Genomic DNA, 23,530 nt, shown 5'->3' on the forward strand with positions numbered 1-23,530 from the left:
TCAAGTCATTGAGATCTCCCATGGTGGGTGTTTCATGCAAACACCTTAGATGACGGCAGTTTTGTTGTTAGCCAAGGCTTGCTAGCAAGAACTACACTCTCCTGATTGGCTGTGGCGTGGTTGCGTCGCCGAAATGTGCTTAATATTGAGACATTTCAATTCTGGTCGCTAACTCTCCCGTCACCGACCGTTAAGTCGCTGTGTCTCTCCTCTTGTTTCCCCTTTCCATTGAAAATGACTGATCGCTGGTGGCTAGGCTGCTGAATATCGCTTCCAAGAGACTCTTTGCCTCTTGACTCTGAGACAGTGAGACACTTAACTCTGCTTTTTTTTCTGCAGTTATATGGACATCGAACAGTATGAAGAAGCTGTACGGGACTATGAAAAGGTCTACCAGACAGAGAAGACTAAAGGTATGTTGGTATTGCAACCATAGTTTACTTGATAGTCACCAGTGGAAAAATAATGGCAGAGGTTGAACAGTACTCGTTTTCTTTCTTGAAATGTTCTTGATGGTGATGATTGATTACATTATTGCATTTGTTCATTCGGGTGAAATTGTTTTGTTAACAAATTATCTCTTCTGTCTTTCCCTCTATTTCCCTTTCCCTCTGTATAGAACACAAGCATCTCTTGAAGACGGCTCAGTTGGAACTGAAGAAGAGCAAGCGGAAAGATTACTACAAGGTTCTGGGGGTGGGAAAGAATGCCACAGAAGATGAGATTAAGAAGGCCTATCGGAAACGGGCCCTCATGCACCACCCAGGTACACCAACATACACAGGCAACACCATTGAGGAGTATGACTGACCTGTGTTCAAATAATATTTATATTCTTTCCGTTACTCCAGGCAGGCTCAAACAAACATCAACGTTTTTGAAAGAAAACCAACACCTATAGAATAGGTACTTTATTGTCAATTGGTTAGAATGGAAATTTGTCTTTTGCCTTTCCCAACACCCCCATATATAGACTCCCACATTGAGAGGCACAGGGTCAGCTGCAGTGCAGCGCCCCTGGATGGAGAGCAATTGTGCCTTGCATAATTGCAGGAGGTGATATAAGGGATCAGAGAGCAGCCTTTCCCATTTTCATTTTTGTGTCTCTGGGAAATACCAGCTGCAACGGTCAAGTAAAGCGTTCAAATTTTCACCTAATGTTTTCTATTTGCCGGTCAGATCGTCACAGTGCGGCCACGCCAGAGGTACAGAAGGAGGAGGAAAAGAAGTTTAAAGAGATGGGCGAGGCCTTCACTGTGCTCTCTGACCCCAAGAAGAAGACTCGCTATGACTGTGGCCATGACCTGGAGGAGGACAGCAATAATATGGGAGGTCAGTAACCACCAATCTAAACTCAGCAAAAAAAGAAACGTCCTCTCACTAAATATTTGTATGAACATAAGATTCAACAACTGAGACATAAACTGAACTAGTTCCACAGACATGTGACTAACATAAATGGAATAATGTGTCCCTGAACAAAGGGGGTGTCAAAAGTAACAGTCAGTATCTGGTGTGGCCACCAGCTGCATTAAGTACTGCAGTGCATCTCCCCCTCATGGACTGCACCCGATTTGCCAGTTATTGCTGTGAGATGTTAACCCACTCTTCCACCAAGGCACCTGCAAGTTCCCGGACATTTCTGGGGGGAATGGCCCTAGCCCTCACCCTCTGATCCAACAGGTCCCAGACGTGCTCAATGGGATTGAGATCTGGGCTCTTCGCTGGCCATGGCAGAACACTGACATTCCTGTCAGGAAATCCCGCACAGAACAAGCAGTAGGGCTTCTGGCATTATTCATGCTGGAGGGTCATGTCAGGATGAGCCTGCAGGAAGGGTACCACGAGGGAGGAGGATGTCTTCCCTGTAACGCACAGCGTTGAGATTGCCTGCAATGACAACAAGCTCAGTCCGATGATGCTGTGACACACCGCCCCAGACCATGACGGACCCTCCACCTCCAAATCGATCCCGTTCCAGAGTACAGGCCTCAGTGTAATTCCTTCGACGATAAACGCGAATCTGACCATGAAGAGCACCTTTTGCCAGTCCTGTCTGGTCCAGTAATGGTGGGTTTGTGCCCATAGGCAACGTTGTTGCCAGTGATGTCTGGTGAGGACCTGCCTTACAACAGGCCTACAAGCCCTCAGTCCAGCCTCTCTCAGCCTATTGTTTACAGTCTGAGCACTGATGGAGGGATTGTGCGTTCCTGGTGTAACTCGGGCAGTTGTTGTTGCAGGTGTTGTAACACGTGGTCTGTCGCTGCGAGGATGATCAGCTGTCCGTCCTGCTTCCCTGTAGTGCTGTCTTAGGCGTCTCACAGTACAGACATTGCAATTTATTGCCCTGGCCACATCTGCAGGCTTCATGCCTCCTTGCAGCATGTCTAAGACACGTTCACGCAGATGAGCAGGGACCTGGGTATCTTTCTGTTGGTGTTTTTCAGCATTTTCATAACTGTGACCTTCCGTCTGTAAGCTGTTAGTGTCTTAACGACCGTTCCACAGGTGCGTGTTCATTAATTGTTTATGGTTCATTGAACAAGCATGGGAAATGGTGCTTAAACCCTTTACAATGAAGATCTGAAGTTATTTGGCTTTTTATGAATTATCTTTGAAAGACAGGGTCCTGAAAAAGGGCCGTTTCTTTTTTTGTTGAGTTTAGAATCAAATTCCATTATCCAAATCTTAAACAGTACCCCATAACCACTGATTTAGGATTATATTTCTTTACCCCAAATCCTAGCCCTAACCATTTCGCTATTCCTAGAGACTGAGGATCTGCCAAGGATCTCCGCAATTTTGTGACATCCATTTGGTAGTTAGTCTTGTCCCATCGCTGCAACTCCCGTACGGACTCTGGAGGGGCTAAGGTCGAGAGCCATGCATCCTCCTACCCTGCCAAGCCGCACTGCTTATTGACACACTACTCGTTTAACCCGGAAGCCAGCCTCACCAATGTGTTGAAGGAAACACCGTACAACTGGCGACCGAAGTCAGCGTGCATACGCCCGGGCCTTCACAGGGAGTAGCTGGAGCGCGATGGGACAAGGACATCCCGGCTGGCCAAACCCTCCCCTAACCCGGACAATCACGGGCAAGTTGTGCACCACTTCATGGGTCTCCCAGTCGTGTCCGACTGCGACACAGCCCGGGATCGAACCCGGGTCTGTAGTGACGCGCCTCTAGCATTGCGATGCAGTGCTTTAGACCGCTGCGCCACTCGGGAGGCCGTTTCCTGGCTAATGCGGACAAGGTTACATCCCCCTCAAACCTCACATTAAACACTACCCAAACACTTCCCCTACCCAAAGATTTACTCTACAGGTCAAAAGTTTTAGAACACCTACTCATTCAAGGATTTTTACTTAATTTTTTACTATTTTCTACTTTGTAGAATAATAATGAAAAAATCACAACTATGAAATAACACATGGAATCATGTAGTAACCAAAAAAGTGTTAAACAAATCAAAATACATTTTATATTTGAGTTTCTTCAAAATAGTCAATACGGAATATTTCAGCTGCGAAAACCATCAAGCGCTATGATGAAACTGGCTCTCATGAGGACCGCCACAGGAAAGGAAGACCCAGAGGTTAAGTTAGAGTTAACAGCTTCAGAAATTGCGGAGTTCAAGTAACAGACACATCTCAACATCAACGGTTCAGAGCAGACTGTGAATCAGGCCTTCATAGTCAAATTGCTGCAAAGAATCCACTACTAAAGGACACCAATGAAGAATAGACTTGCTTGGGCCAAGAAACACAAGCAATGGACATTAGAATGGTGGAAATTTGACCTTTGGTTCGGAGTCCAAATTGGAGATTTTCGTTTCCAACCGCCGTGTCTTTGTGAAATGCGGTGTGGGTGAAAGGATGATCTCTGCATGTGTATTTCCCACCGTAAAGCATGGAGGAGGTTGTGTTATGGGTTGGGGGTGCTTTGTGGGTGACACTGTCTGTGATTTATTTAAAATTCAAGACCCACTTAACCAGCGTGGCTACCACAGCATTCTGCAGTGATATGCCATCCCATGTGGTTTGCGCTTAGTCCCATTTATCATTTGTTTTTCAACAGGACAATGACCCAACACACCTCCAGGCTGTGTAAGGGCTATTTTACCAAGAAGGAGAGTGATGGAGTGCTGCATCAGATGACATGGCCTCCACAATCCCCCGACCTCAACCAAATTGAGATGCTTTGGAATGAGTCGGACCGCAGAGTGAAGGAAAAGCAGCCAACAAGTGCTCAGCATATGTGGGAACTCCTTCAAGACTGTTGGAAAAGCATTCCAGGTGATGCTGGTTGAGAGAATGCCAAGACTGTGCAAAGCTGTCATCAAGGCAAATGGTGGCTACTTTGAAGAATCTCAAACATAAAATCTTTTGTTTTGTTTAACACTTTTTTTTGGTTACTACATGATTCCACGTGTTATTTCCTAGTTTGGATGTCGTCACTATTATTCTACAATGTAGAAAATAGTCAAAATAAAGAATACCCTTGAATGAGTAGATGTTCTAAAACTTTTGACCGGTAGTGTAGTTTAAGATTACCTTACCCTCAATGCTAGTCTGAACCATAACATCAACATCAAACCACATGTCTTGGGTCAGATTACCTTACCCTGGGTCCTAACCATAACCACTGAGGGGACAAATGCAACACTGGCCATTGATCAGCGTCGGCCTCCTCACTCTCTCATGGTCAAGAGTCAAAATGTAATTCTACGAGAATGGCATATCTCTGAAAAATATACATGTGATCGAATTGTGCAAGAAATAGTTGCCAATTTTAAATGTCTATTCCCAGTGCAGTCTTTAATACAAAAAAGGTTTGTTTTGATGTGTGGATGTGACTGAATTGGGGGAGAATTAATATCGCATGTTGACACTATTTGACTAATTGCTGTTGTTTCTCTGCAGATTTCAATGCCAACAACATCTTCAAGACCTTCTTTGGAGGCCCAGCAGGAGGATTCAGTTTTGAATCCAATCACAGTATGTAGGAACACTGCTGTGACAATGATACTTTTTTACCTTTAATTTGTACACAGGTTATTCAGACCCCTTGATTTTTTAAATACATTTTGTTACGTTACAGCCTTATTCTAAAATTTATTAAATACCCCTTAATGATAAACCAAAAACAGGTTTCTATTAATTTTTGCAAATGTATTCAAAATAACATACGGAAATATCACAAGTATTCAGACCCTTTACTCAGTACTTTGTTGAAGCACCTTTGGCAGCCAATACAACCTTGAGTCTTTGGTCTGATGCTATAAGCTTGGCACACCTGTATTTGGGGAGTTTCTCCCGTTCTATGCAGATCCTCTCAAGCTCTGTCAGGTTGGATGGGGAGCGTCGCTGTGAGATGGACAGCTATTATCAGATCTCTCCAGAGATTCTCGATCGGGTTCGAGTCTGGGCTCTGGCTGGGCACATTCAGAAAATTGGCCAGAAGCCACTCCTGCCTTATCTTGGCTGTGTGCTTAGGGTTCTTGTCCTGTTGGAAGGTGAACCTTCGCCCCAGTCTGAGGTCCTGAGCACTCTGGAGCTGGTTTTCATCAAGAATCTCTCTGTACTTTGCTCCTTTCATCTTTCCCTCGATCCTGACTATTCTCCCAGTCCCTGCCACTGAGAAACATCCCCACAGCATGATGCTGCCACCACCATGCTTTACCATAGGCTTGGTGGGAGGTTTCCTCCAGACGTGATGCTTGGCATTCAGGCCAAAGAGTTCAATCTTGGTTTCATCAGACCAGAGAATCTTGGTTCTCATGGTCGGAGTCCTTTAGGTGCCTTTTTGCAAACTCCAATTGGGCTGTCATGTTCCTTTTTACTGAGGAGTGTCTTCTGTCTGGCCACTCTACCATAAATGCCTGATTGGTGGAGTGTTGTTGGAAGGTTCTCTTTTCTCCACAGAGGAACTCTGAAGCTCGGTCAGAGTGACCATCGGGTTCTTGGTCACCTCCCTGACCAATACCCTTCTACCCCGATTGCTCAGTTCGGCTGGGCAGCCATGTCTTGGTGGTTCTGAACTTCTTCCATTTAAGAATGATGGAGGCCACTGTGTTCTTCTGGACCTTCAATGCTGCAGAAATGTTTTGGTACCCTTCCCCAGATCTGTGCCTCGACACAATCCTGTCACGGAGCTCTACGGGAAATTCCTTGGACGTTATGGCTTTGTTTTTGTTATGTGAACTGTGGGACCTTATATACACAGGTGTGTGCCTTTCCAAATCATGTAAAATGAATTGAGTTTACCACAGGTGGACTCCATTCATATTGTAGAAACATCTCAAGGATGATCAATGGAAACAGGATGCACCTGAGCTCAATTTCAAGTCTCATATTAAAGGGTTTGAATACTTATGTAAATGAAGTGCCTTGGTCCTCCTTTCTTTTTGATGACCAATTTACCGCTTTTACCGAAGAGCACCTTCTGTCGACTGAAATTTGCCAATATTTCTTAACTGTTTTAACTTTGTTTTTTTAGTTTTTTTCCCCCATTTATAATAGAATATTCGAAACATACAATATACTTGCAGTGAAGCCGCTCAACTACTACATAATGCCAGTCTTCCAACAGATTCCAATTCAGGGTCAATGCCCTGCTCAAGGGCATGTTGACCGATCTATCACCAGGCCAAAAGACGTGAACCCGAACCCTCCAAGACCCCCCCCCCCACAATTCCCCAATAGCTGTCCCTCAACCATTTGAGACCCCTCCCACAGTACCCCCCACCCCCCCTCAGAAAAAATATAAATAATACAATTAATTCCATTCCCCACCCCCAAGAACCCCCCAATGCACAAACAACCAAGAGAATAAACTAAAGATTAAAAAGGAAACGTAGAAGAAAACACCAAACAACAATGCAAAAAAAGTATACATTTACACCAAAGGACATCAAGGACAACTAAAATCATAACAGCAATGCCAACTGTATATGTTTGTGTGCATGTCTGGCACTATTACATGTATGTGTGTGTTCTTGTATGTGTGTGTTCTTCTCTGTGTTTATTTGAATGAGTGTGTGTGTGTGTGTGTGCATGTCGACAAACACCTGCACGGCACCAGCCTCAGGCAAACCGGCATTAGTTGTAAAAACACTGCCACTTAGTGTCATTCAAATGTACTTTTTATTATGTTTTATTTAGATTTAATTATTTTTTCCTTTTATCTTTGACCATTTTATCTCTCACACAGCAACTCCACTCCCACTTGTCTCCAATTACACATACCAACCCTCAGCTTTCCTGAGCCCATCCCATCCATCTCTGCTGGCCACCCACTTTCGAGTTTCTACGCAACACATATCTTTCAACTATGCTGTGATGTTTAACGTACAATTTCTTATCGAATAGAATCCACAGATTGCGAGTTGAAGATAAATACTTTTACTAAGAGTAAAAAGAGCAATTGACTGACCTGGTCTCTCCAGATGTCCTAACAGTACTATTTCTATGGTCAATTTTAGATCAATGCTATGCATTTTCAGCCATTCCTGAACCTGAGACCAGAAACAGGCTACCTGAGGGCAATACCAAAATAAATGGTCTATCGATTCTGTATCCTCACAACAAAATCTGCAGAGCTTCGATGATTTCATGCCCCAAATATTCAACATTTTGTTGGTGGCAAGAAATCGATATAATAATTTTAGCTGAAAAGCACGAAGTCTTGACTATTGCGTTTTATATATCAACTCATACACCCTGTACCACGGAATCTGTACATCAAAAATCTCTTCCCAACTATTTTGCAATCCGTATGGCACATTTGTCAACATCCTGGTCCTCAAATGAAACTGGTATACTTTCCTATTTATGCGATTTTTTTTATTCCTCTGCCAGTTTTGACCCTTTATATTGGGCAGAGAGACCAGTTCCCTACCTCCTCCCACTGCCACCCGCCTCCTCCATTTTGGGGCAATGCTGTAATCAATTGGTTGTACTCTTGGATTGAGCAGACCTTTCCGTACAATTCTGATAACTCTACCATTCCAATTTACATTATCAATTAAGAACAAAATACCCTTTTCAAACATCTTTCCCATAAATACAGGTATTTTATCAATCAGCACATTTGAGTTCAGCCATAATATTTGTTCTATCTTTTCAGGGGGATAAAATTGAAGCCAGCTCTGCAATGCTTGTTTCACCATCAGCCCATTTTATAGGTAAACTGCAGGGTAATGTAAAAGTTTTATTTTTTAAGGATCCAATACGTAAATTGTACACACTTAGGTTTTAGTCCAGAGAGTACAGAAAAGTTATCTAGATCTTCAATGAGACATTGCAGGGATCTAGCTTGCGGAATTAATAAAAAACTTGAGTCATCGGCATACATGGACACCTTTTGTTTTTAAGCCTTGGATTTCTAATCCTCTGTTGTTATTGGATCTGATTTTAATAGCTACCATTTCGATGGCCATAGCAAATAGATATGGTGACAGCGGACACCCTTGTTTAACTCCTCTTGACAATTCCAAACTCTGAGCCTTTATTTACTATTTTACACCTGGGGTTGCTATAATTTTTTACCTATTTTATAAGAGAATGACCCAAATAGAAAAAATCCAAGCATTTATAAATAAAATCCAGTCTTTATCAAATGCCTTTTCAAAATCCGGTATAAATACCATTCCTGGCTTCTTAAATGTTTCATGATCTATTATTTCTAGTCGTTGTCGAATATTATCTCCAATGTATCGTCCATGTAAAAAACCTGTCTGATCAGGATGAACAATACCTCGTAAAACCTTTTTAATTCTGAGGGCTATGCATTTAGCTAGTATTTTTGCATCACAACATTGAAGTGTAAGGGGCCTCCTGACTGTCTTTATATTTGCCATCTGGGTCTTGTTTTAATAATAGAGAAATCAGACCTTCCTGCTAAGTACCTGACAGACTACCATTTCTATAGGAGTGGTTAAAACAATCTAACAATGGAGCTTTTAGTATATCAAAAAATTTCTTGATATACCTCTACCGGTATGCCATCAAGCCCTGGCATTTTTCCAGACTGAAAGAGTTGAATAGCCTCAATTCTTCCTCTGTAATTTGGCCTTCGCACTGATCTTTCTGTACATTTGGTTAATTTTCAATTTTTTAAATATTATTTGGAAAGTATTCCTTACCATAATCTTCATTCAGTGGGAAAGGATGAGATGGAAAAGAGAAGATCTGCCTAAAATAATTAGCTTCCTCTTTTAAAATATAATTCGGATGATACAGCGTTCCTGTATTGGAGATTCAGAAAGAATTTTGTGTATTGTTCTCCATATTCCATCCAGTTTGCTATATTTTTGTTAAAAGATTACATTAGATCATTTTTGAAGAAGTACCTCAAGGTCTTTTTCCTCTAACTTATTTTGTATCTCTGTAGTGTTGCTATTTACCTGCACTATTAGTTCATGGATTTCCCTTCTTAGTCTCGTCTCTTTAGCCAGAAACTGCTTTTTAAATTATTATTATTAGCACGTCCGGTGAACAGGTCAGGGTTCCATAGCCGCAGGCAGAACAGTTGAAACTGGAGCAGCAGCACGGCCAGGTGGACCGGGGACAGCAAGGAGAGAGAGAGAGAGATTTTTGCAATGTTACGTAGATGGAAAAAAGCTGTCCTTGAAACAGTCTTGATATGTTCGTCAAAAGGGAGATTAGGGTCCAGAGTAACGCCGAGGTCCTTCACAGTTTTATCTGAGACTACTGTACAACCATCAAGATTAATTGTCAGATTCAACAGAAGATCTCTTTGTTTCTTGGGACCTAAAACAAGCATCTCGGTTTTGTCCGAGTTTAAAAGTAGAAAGTCTTTTTTTTTTTTGCAAGTTCTCCCAAATACTTATTTTCCACCATAATTTGCAAATAAATTCATTAAAAATCATACAATGTGATTTTCTGGATTTTTTTTCTTCTTATTTTGTCTGTCATAGTTGAAGTGTACCTATGATGAAAATTACAGGCCTCATCTTTTTAAGTGGGAGAACATGCACAATTGGTGGCTGACTAAATACTCTTTTGCCCCACTGTATGTCTGAAACACAGGCTTCTAGCGAGGGCAATTTTGCGGCTTTACCATGTTTCATTGAAATGTACAGCTGTGTGTCATCCGCATAGCAGTGAAAGTTAACATTGTGTTTTCGAATGACATCCCCAAGAGGTAAAATATATAGTGGAAACAATAGTCGTCCTAAAACGGAACCTTGAGGAACACCTAAATTTACAGTTGATTTGTCAGAGGACAACCATTCACTGACACAAACTGATATCTTTCTGACAGATAAGATCTAAACCAGGCCAGAACTTGTCCATGTAGACCAATTTTGGTTTCCAATCTCTCCAAAAGAATGTGGTGATCGATGGTATCAAAATCAGCACTAAGGTCTAGGAGCACGAGGACAGATGCAGGGCCTCGGTCTGACGCCATTAAAAGGTAATTACCACCTTCACAAGTGCAGTCTCAGTACTATGATGGGGACAAAAACCAGACTGAAGCATTTTGTATACATTGTTTGTATACGAAATCTTTGATGAAAGAGACAAGAAAGTAGTCAAGATGACTATCTGGATTAAGTCTCCTCCATGTATATCTCACTAGGTCTGGGCTTTTTTAGTGTCCAAATATCCACTATTTCTAATGTAATCCATAATATTTGATTTCCTTAAGGGCACGGTGATGATAGTTTGTGGAGTGATTATCTTTACAGTCCATTGAGGTACTTAACACTGTTTTATAGTCTCCTACCATAATGATTAGATCATTTGTTGCCTGTAAGTTGAATAAATTGGTATAAATGTTTTCGGTGAAGTGTGGATCATCCTGATTTGGACCATATAGATTAATGAGCCAAATCTCTTTTTGTCCACTTTTATATTCAAAATATTATTTTTGCTTTGTTATTATGGGGTATTGTATGTAGGTTGATGAGGAACAGTTTTTATTTAATCCAGTTTAGAATAAGGCAACAAAATGTGGAAAAACTCGAGGACCCTGTAAACTTTCCAAAAATACTGTAATCATACACTTTGTCATGGATTTCAACCCAGCAAAGTAACATTTCTTTTTTTCCCACCCTGTAGACCAAGCACCTGGAAATGTATTTTTCCAGTTTGGCTAGAAATGAAGAATGCCATTGGGAATGCTGTAGCCCTGTGGTGGACAATATTAAGTCGGACGCACCCTCACAACCTGATTTTTATGCTCCCAATGTTTTTTGCAAAATGTTGCTTTCACAATGCTAAAAAGACACTCAGTGTTGTTATCTGAGCGAGAGAGATGGTGCTCATCATGCTTGGCATCTTCCTAAAATCTTTTTGGCTGTTTCCACCACATTTGACAATATCCTCTTCAAATTCAAACTGACAAGGGCGACTTTTGGTAGGTTTAGTAACTAAGAACGTAGCAAATTAAATAGGTTAAAGGTTTTTTGACAAGGGGGTTTCGGAAAAACTTGAATCCTCAGGAAATTGTCTTGATTCTCTTTTGTGAGTATTTGTCGCAAAGCATGTTTTGAAGGCATGAAATAGGAGTACTGTTGCCAAAATATACATTTCATTGCTTGAATGGAAAATGTTTGCTGTACCTGGAGCAAGTAGAGCTTTGTAAATGAACACATGGGAGTGCAACTCCGTTGTTAGTTTTAGTAGGTCGCATGATTTTTTTCATTCACGCCACAGAGGTCGCCCGGAAACAAAGTTAGCATGGGAATCATTTGGCGGTAAAGCAGAAACTGACCTTAGGGCAGAGCCTAGGAACTACTTCAGTCCCATGTAGAATGAGGCCTGTTTTCATTTGTTGGATTTTCCTGCAGACTCAAACTACAGATTCATGTTAGTCTCCATTTTGCTCATTGATGCATTGTGCATTTTACTGGCATGTTTTAAGTCTTATTTTGTGCTCCTAATTTGATTTGAGATTTTGTTCAGTTCTCTTAAATGTATTTATTTATTGTATATTCAAACTGTATCCATCTCAATGACAGTGTTGGTGATATTCCATTTGATTTCTAATGTTTTCTATTGAATAGGATGTAAAAAAAAACATATCCTTGACCCACGTATGTAAAGTTTTGACCTCTTAATAGATCTATTTTTCTCCATGTGGTTTTCTAGCATTGCTTTGGCCCCATAATACGATGCATCCGGTTTCAACTCCCAAGTGAACATTTGAAACTTCAGCAGCTAGTCTTGTAGATCAGTTTCTAACTCTGGTCCAGGCGAAGTACATGTTCCTCTACAAACTAGTAGTGGTGCCTTAGATGTTGACTAGACTGGACACGCTTGCGTGCAAATGTTAATTTTGTCCATCTTTTTCTTTTTATTGAACCTTTATTTAACTAGGCAAGTCAGTTAAGAACAAATTCTTATTTACAAATATGGCCTAGGAACAGGCCAGGGGCAGAATGACAGATTTTTACCTTGTCAGCTCTGGGATTTGATCTAGCAACCTTTCGATTACTGGCCCAAAGCTCTAACAGCTAGGCTACCTGCAGACATGATCAGGACACGCAGGTTGAAATATCAAAACGAACTCTGAACTAACTATATTACTTTGGGGAGAGGTCAAAACATGAAAAATGTAGCTAGCTACCTTGCTAGCTAATTTGTCCTGGGATATAAACATTAGGTCCTTTCTTTCTGGATCTTTGTAGAATTTTGGCCAATTTGAGTCACACAAATGTGTGTTCTCTGTCAATCCACATATAGGAGTGGAAACCTTGGTGGTTTCTAGTAATCTCTCCTTTAGTTTTGTTCTTTCTTCTGTGAACTTTATATGGCAGTTGGTGACCAACTTTAAGATGCATTACCACCAACTGGACTGGAGTGGGAACCTCAGTTCATCCTTCAATCACCCATGTGGGTATATTCTCCTGAAAATGAATGAGGAGATTGGAGAGGTGGGACTTGCAGCGTGTCACGAGTAAAAAATAGAACCGTCTTCTATTTTAGCACCTAGCTACTCAGACGCTCGTTGACACGCACAAGTTGTTTGGATGAAATGATTGAATAATGTATGTGTACATTTATTTTGCAATAATGACCCCACTGACTGACGTTGCTTAAACACAAAGGTTGAGAAACTCTTGTAAAGTGTGCTAACTAAAGTCACCTATTTTAATTGTAATTTTACTTTGAAGATGTTTAAATTTAAAGTCTGGCCAGTCTAGGCAATGGGATCTTGAAAGAAGATGACAAAAAAAACAGATCCCTTTTTTGCACCTAGAATCAGCTCTCATTGAGAGGCTTTTATTCTGCTTTTGGGGATTGTCATCATGCCTTGTATCTGTCATGAACGTTTGGTCAGTATGTCCCTCTCAATCTGTGTGCTTCTCACCTGTGTGCCAGGTGGTAGGTTGAAAACGTGAACAGAAACGCTACATTTTCATGATCCTATTACCTGTGTACTTTATTTTATTTATTTTTTTAAGAATATGCCTCTGTACAATGTTTTGGTTGAAGGAAATAAAAATTAATCTTTTCCCCTTATCTCTTTGTCCTCATTGTTTTACATTTGAGTGGAGATATTGCTTCCACTATCTCTGATTCTACAAGTATAGTTTCAGAAAGCTAGTATTCTTTGTCAACACTGTATCTAAATCTTGCCATATGTTGTTCGCTAACAAAAATAGATGAACGAATGGAAATGGTAACAGAATTTAAGTATTTGGGGCTGAATTTCAGTATTGAAGGGCGGCAGTTAGCCTAGTGGTTAGAGTGTTAGACTAGTTACCGAAAGGTTGCAAGATCGAATCCCTGACCTGACAAGGTAAAAATCTGTCGTTCTGCCCCTGAACAAGGCACGGTTCCTAAGCTGTCATTGAAAATAAGAACTTGTTCTTAACTGACTTGCCTAGTTAAATAAATAAAATTGAGACTGAATACGTTCTTATGTTTAATCTAATGAGGATGATAGTTGGGCATGATTGGGGGCAGATAGGCCATCTTTACTGAATATTTATTGTACTTTGATGAGATCGTCCATAGATTATGGGTGCTTTGTATATGGTTCTGCGGCTTTTACATCGCTGTTGTGCCTTGATAAGATGCAAGCGAGGGCACTCATGATGTGCGATGGTGCATTTGTAAAGCCTCAACACTGGTTGAGGCTTTACAAATAGATACTGGGGAAACGCCACTATCCCTTGGAAGAGTTAAGCTAGCCTTGGCATACTGGGCAAGACTGAAGGGTAGTACGGTAGATCATCCTAGACTGACACTATTGGAAGACTGCTGTGAATATGAACAATATCAAAAGAGGGGTTTTGGTGCAGAGAATGGAAAAAGGGTTGATTACTGTTGACTCAGATATTGTCATAGGGCCATTTGTGTCAATAGGAAATGTACCACTGTGGTTTTATACAAGACCACATGTTGATCTTAGCCTGATGGAAGAAAATTAACAGTGGTGTGAAGAAGATAATGAAGGAACAATGGTGGATCAGTATATTAGTAATCAGTTTTTTTCTTGTCTTGCAGTGTATACAGATCCCATGAAAGGATCCCATGAATGGGAGGACAGGAGAAGGTGTATTTATTCCTGAGTTTGATGTTCATCTATGCAAGAGACTAACAAATGTATTTGTATATTCAACAGAAATTTTTGCAAATAATTTGTTGGCTTGCAATGGATAGAGGAGGTGCAACTAAGAACAGTAGTAATATGTTTGGACTCTGCATCAGTTTTGTGTAGTTCAAGATCTGGAAAGTCAGAACGTGAGGATTTATGGTTAGACATAATGATGCTGTTGTTGGGGCTACAAATAGGTTTTGAAATTCAGTCCTGTTCGATTCAGGCTCTTCCACATGTTCATGGAAATTATATAGTACATATTAAAGCAAAAAAAAAGCAGTGAAAACAAATATTGTGGATATACTGGTGCAGTTGGGTAGAGGGTAAATTAAAATATTGATTCGGGGTGATGGGAGTAGTGAGGTTTGTAGGGAATTGTTTTATTTTATTAGAAATTCAGGGTTAGGTAAGAGAATATAGTGGTGTAGATAGGTCGTGACCGGCCTCACACAGTAGGTGGCGGTGTATGCAGATTGTCAGTTGGTTGCGATTCGCCAATAAAACTTAAAGAATAAGAAACCTTTCCCAATGGTAGTGGGTGTAAAGGTTTGGAGGAATATCACCACGTGGTTATGTTTGAGCCAATGGAACAGCCGAAGAGGTCGTAATCGTGTCGGCAGATTATGGGGCGACAAAAACGAGTGAGGTGGCAAGAGAAGACTGATTTATTTGGCGTAGATCGCGCAGCCCTCAACTAGCTCGTAGCAACCAGGACATAATTTTACATCCCTAGGACGTAGCATTCGCATAAGGTATGATTCTATCTGTTCTGACTTTCTTCATGTCTTGCTACATCGAAATTTACCTAGAGAGCTATGCGCGCATGATGCTAGGAACGTCTGGTGGGATTGTCACTACAAAGTAATAAACCCCGCCCATTTCTACAATTCCTCTAAACATGTTATTTTAAACCTAACCCCAATTCTAACCTTAAATTAGTCATTTTGACTTTGTGGCCTTCGACTCTGACTATGTATATAGAAGCTAATGGAAACCATCTGACGGTGTAAAATCTCGTTCCCTACTTCCTAGTTAGCTAACTACTGTAGCTAGCTGGAGTTAGTTCAGCAGCGACTAAATTGCAAACAACGTGCTGGTGAGTTTGTCCTGCAGGACTCTTAACGTTACCGTTAGCTAGCTAATTTAGCCAGCTAGCAAGAACCAGAAAATTCATCTTTACCGTGCCTGTTTAGCTAAAGCGTTTACCCACCCCAAACCAGGATGGAGTAGCTCACTGGCTAGGTATCTAGCTACAAGCTAGCATGTGATACTAAATATTTTTCTATCATTTCTACTGGAGGTAGTTTTCGCTATCTGCACTCAATCACCAACCCAGGAGGATGTTCCGGGCTCAATGCTGTTAACGTTAGCTACTGCTAAACACTATAATGTATTTAATTTGTCGAAGAAATGAGGGTGTGGAATTAAGTGTTGAAGTGTTGTGCGTCTTTGTAGCTAACTTTTGTTTGTTCTTACCTTGTTAGCTGGCTAGCTGCCTAATTAATCAGACCGTGAGTGATAAAAGCTTTCTGTTTACAGTCTGAAATAAAGCAGGGCTCTACACCGAACTATTGTACAAGGAGCACGTTTGCGCCCCAGTTGAAAGATATGCGCACAAATAAATTTAGCAGTACAATTCAAATTATGATATATTAAAGGTGAACTGACACCGTTTTAACTATTTTGCAGATATGAATATCAAAGTTGATGCTGCAAAACCAACTTTATACGAGTTTCTATAAATAGGTTTTATTTGATTCAACATTTCATGATGTACAAACTGGGGTACGCACAATGCTGTCGGAGGTACGCCAATAAATGGTGAATCACAGTTTTAAAAACATCTTTACACATTTTCAAACATTCCGTCTGATTTTCCAACAGGGCTATACATTTGGGTGAGGGGGTTTTCTTATATTTATTTCACCTTTATTTAACCAGGTAGGCAAGTTGAGAACAAGTTCTCATTTACAATTGCGACCTGTCCAAGATAAAGCAAAGCAGTTCGACACATACAACGACAGAGTTACACATGGAGTAAAACAAACATACAGTCAATAATACAGTATAAACAAGTCTATATACGATGTGAGCAAATGAGGTGAGATAAGGGAGGTAAAGGCAAAAAAAAGGCCATGGTGGCAAAGTAAATACAATATAGCAAGTAAAACACTGGAATGGAAGAATGTGCAAAGTAGAAATAAAAATGGGGTGCAAAGGAGCAAAATAAATCAATTATAGATAAACTTCTCCTTATGCAACCGCTGTGTCAGATTTCAAAGGCTTTACGACGAAAGCACACCTTGATATTTATGTTAGGTCAGCACCTAGCCACAGAAAGATATACAGCCATTTTCCAAAGGAGAGGTGTCAGAAATAGCGTTATACATATTCACTTACCTTTGATCTTGATCGGAATGCACTCCCAGGAATCCCAGTTCCACAATAAATATTTATTTTGTTCGATAAAGGCCAGCATTTATGTCCAAATACCTCCTTTTTGTTTGCGCGTTTAGCCCAGTAATCAAATCAAATCAAATTTATTTATATAGCCCTTCGTACATCAGCTGATATCTCAAAGTGCTGTACAGAAACCCAGCCTAAAACCCCAAACAGCAAGCAATGCAGGTGGAGAAGCACGGTGGCTAGGAAAAACTCCCTAGAAAGGCCAATACCTAGGAAGAAACCTAGAGAGGAACCAGGCTATGTGGGGTGGCCAGTCCTCTTCTGGCTGTGCCGGGTGGAGATTATAACAGAACATGGTCAAGATGTTCAATGTTCATAAATGACCAGCATGGTCGAATAATAATAAGGCAGAACAGTTGAAACTAGAGCAGCAGCACAGTCAGGTGGAAGTTGAAACTGGAGCAGCAGCATGGCCAGGTAGACTGGGGACAGCAAGGAGTCATCATGTCAGGTAGTCCTGGGGCATGGTCCTAGGGCTCAGGTCAGTTGAAACTGGAACAGCAGCATGGCCAAATGCTCGGTCGCTTAGTTCAAAGTCCAAAAAGTTATATTACAGTAGAAACATGTCAAACACTGTATAGAATCAATCTTTAGGATGTTTTTATCATAAATCTTCAATAATGTTTGAACCGGACAATTCCTTTGTCTTTAGAAATGAAAAGGAACGCAGCTACCTCTCACGGCCACACGCATGATTTAGCTGATGGCATTCTGCCAGACCCCTGACTCAAACAGCTCTTATTCACTCCCCCTTCAGTAGAAGCCTGAAACAAGGTTCTAAACTGTTGACATCTAGTGGAAGCCTTGGGGAGTGCAATATGACCCCCATAGACACTGTTTATTCGATAGGCAATGACTTGAAAAACTACAAACCTCAGATTTCCCACTTCCTGGTTTGATTTTTCTCCGGTTTTTGCCTGCCATATGAGTGGCAGGTTTAGAAAACGTTGTGTTCCAATGACCAATATGGCTGTGAATGTACCATCAACGAGCTTACGCTTTCTGTTGAAGAATAGCCGTATGGGGGCACATTGCGTAAGTGGTCACATGGTGTCTCCGAGAGAGATTCTCGCGTAAAGTGCAGAGGTAGCCATTACTCCAATCGGTCCTAGAGAAAAAGGTATTGTCCCGACGGGTAAACGATTTAATTTGATTGCTTTTCTGATTTCCGTGACAAGTTTGCCTGCTGCTATCAAGGCATAATGCTATGATAAACTTACAGAAATGCTTGTCTAGCGTTGGCTGTAAAGCATATTTTGAAAATCTGAGATGACAGGGTGATTAACAAAAGGCTAAACTGTGTTCCAATATATTTCACTTGTGATTTTCATGAATAGGAATATTTTCTAGGAAGATTTATGTCCGTTGCGTTATGCTAATTAGTGTCAGATGATAACGGTCCCGTTCACGGGATGGGGTGTCACTACAGGTTAACTAGTGATTATGATTGATTGAATGTTTTTTTTATAAGTTAAGTTAAATGCTAGCTAGCAACTTACCTTGGCTTACTGCATTCGTGTAACAGGCAGGCTTCTCGTGAAGTGCAATGAGTGGGTGGTTAGAGCGTTGGACTAGTTAACTGTAAGGTTGCAAGATTGAATCCCTGAGCTGACAAGGTTAAAAAAAATCTGTCGTTCTGCCCCTGAACAAGGCAGTTAACCCACCGTTCCTAGGCCGTCATTGAAAATAGGCATGTGTTCTTAACTGACTTGCCTAGTTAAATGAAGGTGTAAAAAAAACTTTTTTAAATCTGCCAAATCGGGTTCCAAAAATAACGATTTACGATTGTTATGAAAACTTGAAATCGGCCCAAATTAATCGGCCATTCCGATTAATCGTTCGACTTCTAGTTCGGACATCCAACATCCATTTCTAGTGAACAAATCATTAAGTGCAGAGGCTAGAAGCTGCTCCAAATCTATTCTGTCCCTATAAACATGGACATGGCACGCATTCTGTTATCCCAGACTAATGTGTTGATAACAATCAGAATTGAACAACAGGCTAAATTACCAAGCCATTGATTCTCAGGTCCTGCAAAGCCTTGGACTGACCAGACCTACCAGAAACTAGTATTGTCAGCTATCAACCCTTCAGTGTGGAAGAGTTTTGGCAGTTCAAGTGTTTGGTGGTTTTTCTGAAGGCAACCTGTGGTATCCTTGGAGTGTGCCGTTCCCACACATTGATTAGTGGGTTTGACATAGTTGTATTTTTAAGGACTCAAAGTTCCTGAAGAGCTGTCGTCTGCAAGCTAGTCTATTGTCCCAAAGCCAGCCCAAACCTCCTGGTTTAACATGCCATCAACTTAATTAAACCAATCAAGATTCCAAACAGACCAGTTGGGTGGTTACATCATAAGACAGAAGAACATCAAACCTGTCCTAAAGGGTCACAGTCCAGCTGGTTGTCTCTTTTTCCTTTGATTGGACCACAACTGGGGGCAGATTGAGCAAAAGGTTTACGCGTGTAGTTACTAGTAGACCTAAAATTTAAAAAACATAACGATAACACTTTCTTGGCATTTATTGTCATTAGTACAGAAATCACTTTGCGGTCAGGATCAGGATAAATTGAACTCTACAATATATTGGATTGTATATTCCGCAGGCTGTTCACTATTCTCGTGACACACTCGGTCATCCTCATACAGCTTTATCTTTAAATTCATATGGAGCGTTTTCACATGTTGTCAGATGAGATTCAGATGAAGGCATTTATTAGATTAAGAAACAAAATGATACTCTGCGTCCTATAATAATTTAGCCTACTACTATCTTGATTAATCTGTACCCTGGTTTCTGAGTTCAAAATCAGGCACTAATTAAAAGGCAAGAATGGACAAAGCAGATACTCTGCAGTTATGGAGTTTTGAGTTTCCCCTGACACAGTGCAATCTACACAACAGGTGGTGACTGAAGAACCTTGAGCCTGAAGTAGTTCTAAGCTGACATATGGAATTGTTTAAAGATGGTTATACCATGAATCATTTAGCTATTTGATTTAGAATTTTAGAACCCCTTTAGGTATCTCCCAAAAATATTAAAACAAATTTGGATACAATATTAGATTTGGCCTATAGTAGTATAGCCCAGAAAATGGCATTGAATAACACATTCATCAATGGCAAAGACGGTTAAAAAATAAATCATAGGAAACCAGGTTATGAAGTCTGTCCTAAATCTAGGAGATTTCAGAAAGCTCATGAAATATTCCTTTTATACACATTTAACTCCTTTTTGGGGGGTAGGCACAAAACTACCTTTATACTTATGTTCATTTAATTTTTTTAACAGGTACAGGTTACCTTCAGATGATTCACGTGACTCTTGTGGTGGTCATAGAACAACACGGAGAGTCTCCCCTTTCCATAGAGTGGTCATAGTAGTTTGTAGGTCAAACCGTTGGGACTAGAGGTCGACCGATTATGATTTTTCAACGCCGATACCGATTATTGGAGGACCAAAAAAGCTGATGCCTAATTTTTTTGTTTTTATGTTTGTTTTTTTGTAATAATGACAATTACAACAATACTGAATGAACACTTATTTTAACTTCATATAATGCATCAATAAAATCTATTTAGCCTCAAATAAATAATTAAATGTTCAATTTGGTTTAAATAATGCAAAAACAAAGTGTTGGAGAAGAAAGTAGAAGTGCAATATGTGCTATGTAAGAAAGCTAACATTTCAGTTCCTTGCTCAGAACATGAGAACATATGAAAGCTGGTGGTTCCTTTTAACATGAGTCTTCAATATTCCCAGGTAAGTTTTAGGTTGTAGTTATTATAGGACTATTTCCCTCTATACCATTTGTATTTCATTAACCTTTGACTATTGGATGATCTTATAGGCACTTTAGTATTGCCAGTGTAACCGTATAGCTTCCGTCCCTCTAGTTAGCGCGCGCTAACTAGCTAGCCATTTTACTTCGGTTACACCAGCCTAATCTCGGGAGTTGATAGGCTTGAAGTCATAAACAGCGCAATGCTTGACGCACAATGAAGAGCTGCTGGCAAAACGCAAGAAGGTGCTGTTTGAATTAATGTTTACGCGCCTGCTTCTGCCTACCACCGCTCAGTCAGATACTTGTATGCTCAGTCAGATTATATGCAACGCAGGACACGCTAGATAATATCTAGTAATATCATCAACCATGTGTAGTTAACTAGTAATTATGATTGATTGTTTTTTATAAGTTTAATGCTAGCTAGCAACTTACCTTGGCTTACTGCATTCGCGTAACAGGCAGTCTCCTTGTGGAGTGCAACGAGACAGAGGCAGGTCGTTATTGCGTTGGACTAGTTAACTGTAAGGTTGCAAGATTGGATCCCCTGAGCTGACAATGTGAAAACCCGTGTTTCTTCCCCTGAACAAGGTGGTTATAACCCACCGTGACTTGTACTAACTGCCCCTGAACTCTTCTGACTTCTCCTCTTCCTTCTGCTAGATAGTGAGCCTGTGATTCGTCATGTCGGCCAAAGCCATCTCAGAGCAGACGGGGAAGGAGTTCCTCTATAAGCACATCTGCACCTCGGCGGCCGTGCAGAACCGCTTCCGCTACGCCAATGTCACCTCGGAGACGGACTGGGACCGCTTGACGCAGGACCACCCATGGCTGCTCACTGAGGTACAATAAAATAGTATTGTCCTCCAGCAAGGACATTCTTCTCACCTTCTTGTACATGGACAAATTATCACACAATGCTAGGTAGGGATGCACTTATGACATTTTTGGCCGATACCGATATATATGACCTTTTGTACTTCGTTCTTACTGTTTTATTTCAATATTCCACGTCGACGGCATTATTTTTGTCTCAAAACATGTTTGGACTTGTGCTTCGGAGCGAGAAGAGTAATCTGTCCGTTTGTTTCCTCATCACTGTAGAGTTTAGTATTATAATGCTATAGCATTATAGTTCAGACGCACATGGACACAGCGGTCTAATGCACTGCATCTCGGTGCAGAGGAGGCGTCTCGAATCCAGGCTGTATCACATCCGGCCGTGATTGGGAGCCCCATAGTGTGGCGCATATATGGCCCAGCGTCGTCCGGGTTTGGCCGGGGTAGGCCGTCATTTTAAATAAGAATTTATTATTAACTGACTTGTCTAGTTAAATGAAAGGTTACACACACCACACTGACCAAAAAGTTATTTTGTTGGCATTTACGTATGTCCCCATTACCAATAAAACATAATCAAAACTTATTTATTTCACTTACTTGCTGTGCTGTTTCGTTGTTCAGTCATTTCATTCTGAACCAGGATTTCCATGGAACGCCGTTTGGGTCTTTGCATGTCAAAAAGATACATGTCAAATTACACTTTGACGTGTCAAATAAGCTTGTTGACCAATCAGGACCTGAATATGACTGCACGTCACACAATAATTTAAAGCGTTTATACATTTTTTACGTAGTTATTACACATTGATTACACTAACGCTCGTATTTCATATGTCACAATGATCTATCAATGCGTATACAATGATGCTGGTAAAGTTGTCTCGCGTACAATAAGGATGTGCCACAACAGTGGACTTTGCGATTAGCCTTCAAAATAAAAGTATGTCATTAATGGTGATGCAATTGAATGCAAATAGTAGAACTACGCCATAATTTAATAAATCATGCTAAACGAGTTTGGAATGTTATATAAAATCAACAAAAGACAATCATTTGATAATTTTAAAGTCTCTTAATCACACTGAATGTATTAGACTTGCATACTTCACTGTACAGCCTTACCTATCGATTGTGGATCAATGACATGGAGTATCAGTCTACTCAATGACACCCAGATAACATTAGCATCGTAGCTCTTATTTCGTGACTCTGAAACAACCAACTGTGATTTGAATATGGCATGATTCCATCAATTGTAACCTTCCGCATCACTTTCAAATAGTTACTTTTATTTTGAAGGGAAACTGCAAATTCCACTTTTGCCTAATCCTTATTGTGGCTAGCCTGGTCAGGTCTAGCCTCACTAGCCAGATGAAGCTAGCTGGCTGCTTATAACTTTAGCTTTGGGCAACAGGGTTAAGTAGCTGGCTAGCTATTTATTTTCATGAACTGAAGTTCAATTTCAATAGGCGAACAACAATACTTACAAGGATTTCTAAATCATTGCTAAGAAAAGTGAAAATGACTGCAGTTTTTACAAGAGGTCGACTGACTAATCGGAATGGCCTATTACATTGCACTCCACGAGGAGACTGCATGGCAAGCTGACTACCTGTTATGCGAGTGCAGCAAGGAGCCAAGGGAAGGTGCTAGATAGCCTTAATTATATCATATAAAAAAAATCTTAACATAATCGCTAGTTAACTACACATGGTTGATATTACTAGCTTGTCCTGCGTTGCCTGTTAATTTATCATTGAATCATAGCCTACTTCGCCAAACGGGTGATTTAACAAGCGCATTCACGAAAAAGCACTGTCGTTGCATTGTGTAGCTAACCATAAACATCAATGCC

General features: G+C 40.7%; 2 protein-coding genes across 10 annotated transcripts in view; both read left to right on the plus strand.

Annotated features, from left to right (window-relative positions):
• The window catches only part of LOC109881690 (dnaJ homolog subfamily C member 7), a 49,404-nt gene extending 35,908 nt beyond the window's left edge, over nucleotides 1–13,496 (plus strand). The window contains exons 10-14 of one of the 3 annotated variants that reach the window (XM_020473804.2): nucleotides 340–413; nucleotides 620–766; nucleotides 1,180–1,332; nucleotides 4,926–5,000; nucleotides 11,091–13,166. In XM_020473804.2, the coding sequence (XP_020329393.1) occupies nucleotides 340–413; nucleotides 620–766; nucleotides 1,180–1,332; nucleotides 4,926–5,000; nucleotides 11,091–11,128 (487 nt within the window). In that variant the 3' untranslated portion in view covers nucleotides 11,129–13,166. Of the gene's footprint in view, nucleotides 1–339; nucleotides 414–619; nucleotides 767–1,179; nucleotides 1,333–4,080; nucleotides 4,132–4,925; nucleotides 5,001–11,090 lie in introns of those variants that run through there. The other 2 variants (XM_031804977.1, XM_031804976.1) reach the window with 2 other exon arrangements.
• A 1,637-nt stretch (nucleotides 13,497–15,133) lies between these two features.
• Nucleotides 15,134–23,530, plus strand: part of LOC109881689 (ATP-citrate synthase) — a 128,948-nt gene continuing 120,551 nt past the window's right edge. Inside the window, exons 1-2 of one of the 7 annotated variants that reach the window (XM_031804974.1) lie at nucleotides 15,134–15,332; nucleotides 21,496–21,675. In XM_031804974.1, the coding sequence (XP_031660834.1) occupies nucleotides 21,517–21,675 (159 nt within the window). In that variant the 5' untranslated portion in view covers nucleotides 15,134–15,332; nucleotides 21,496–21,516. Of the gene's footprint in view, nucleotides 15,333–15,480; nucleotides 15,677–21,495; nucleotides 21,676–23,530 lie in introns of those variants that run through there. The other 6 variants (XM_020473800.2, XM_020473802.2, XM_020473803.2 and 3 more) reach the window with 6 other exon arrangements.

Source organism: Oncorhynchus kisutch, linkage group LG25, assembly GCF_002021735.2.
Source record: "Oncorhynchus kisutch isolate 150728-3 linkage group LG25, Okis_V2, whole genome shotgun sequence".
NCBI lineage: Eukaryota > Metazoa > Chordata > Actinopteri > Salmoniformes > Salmonidae > Oncorhynchus > Oncorhynchus kisutch.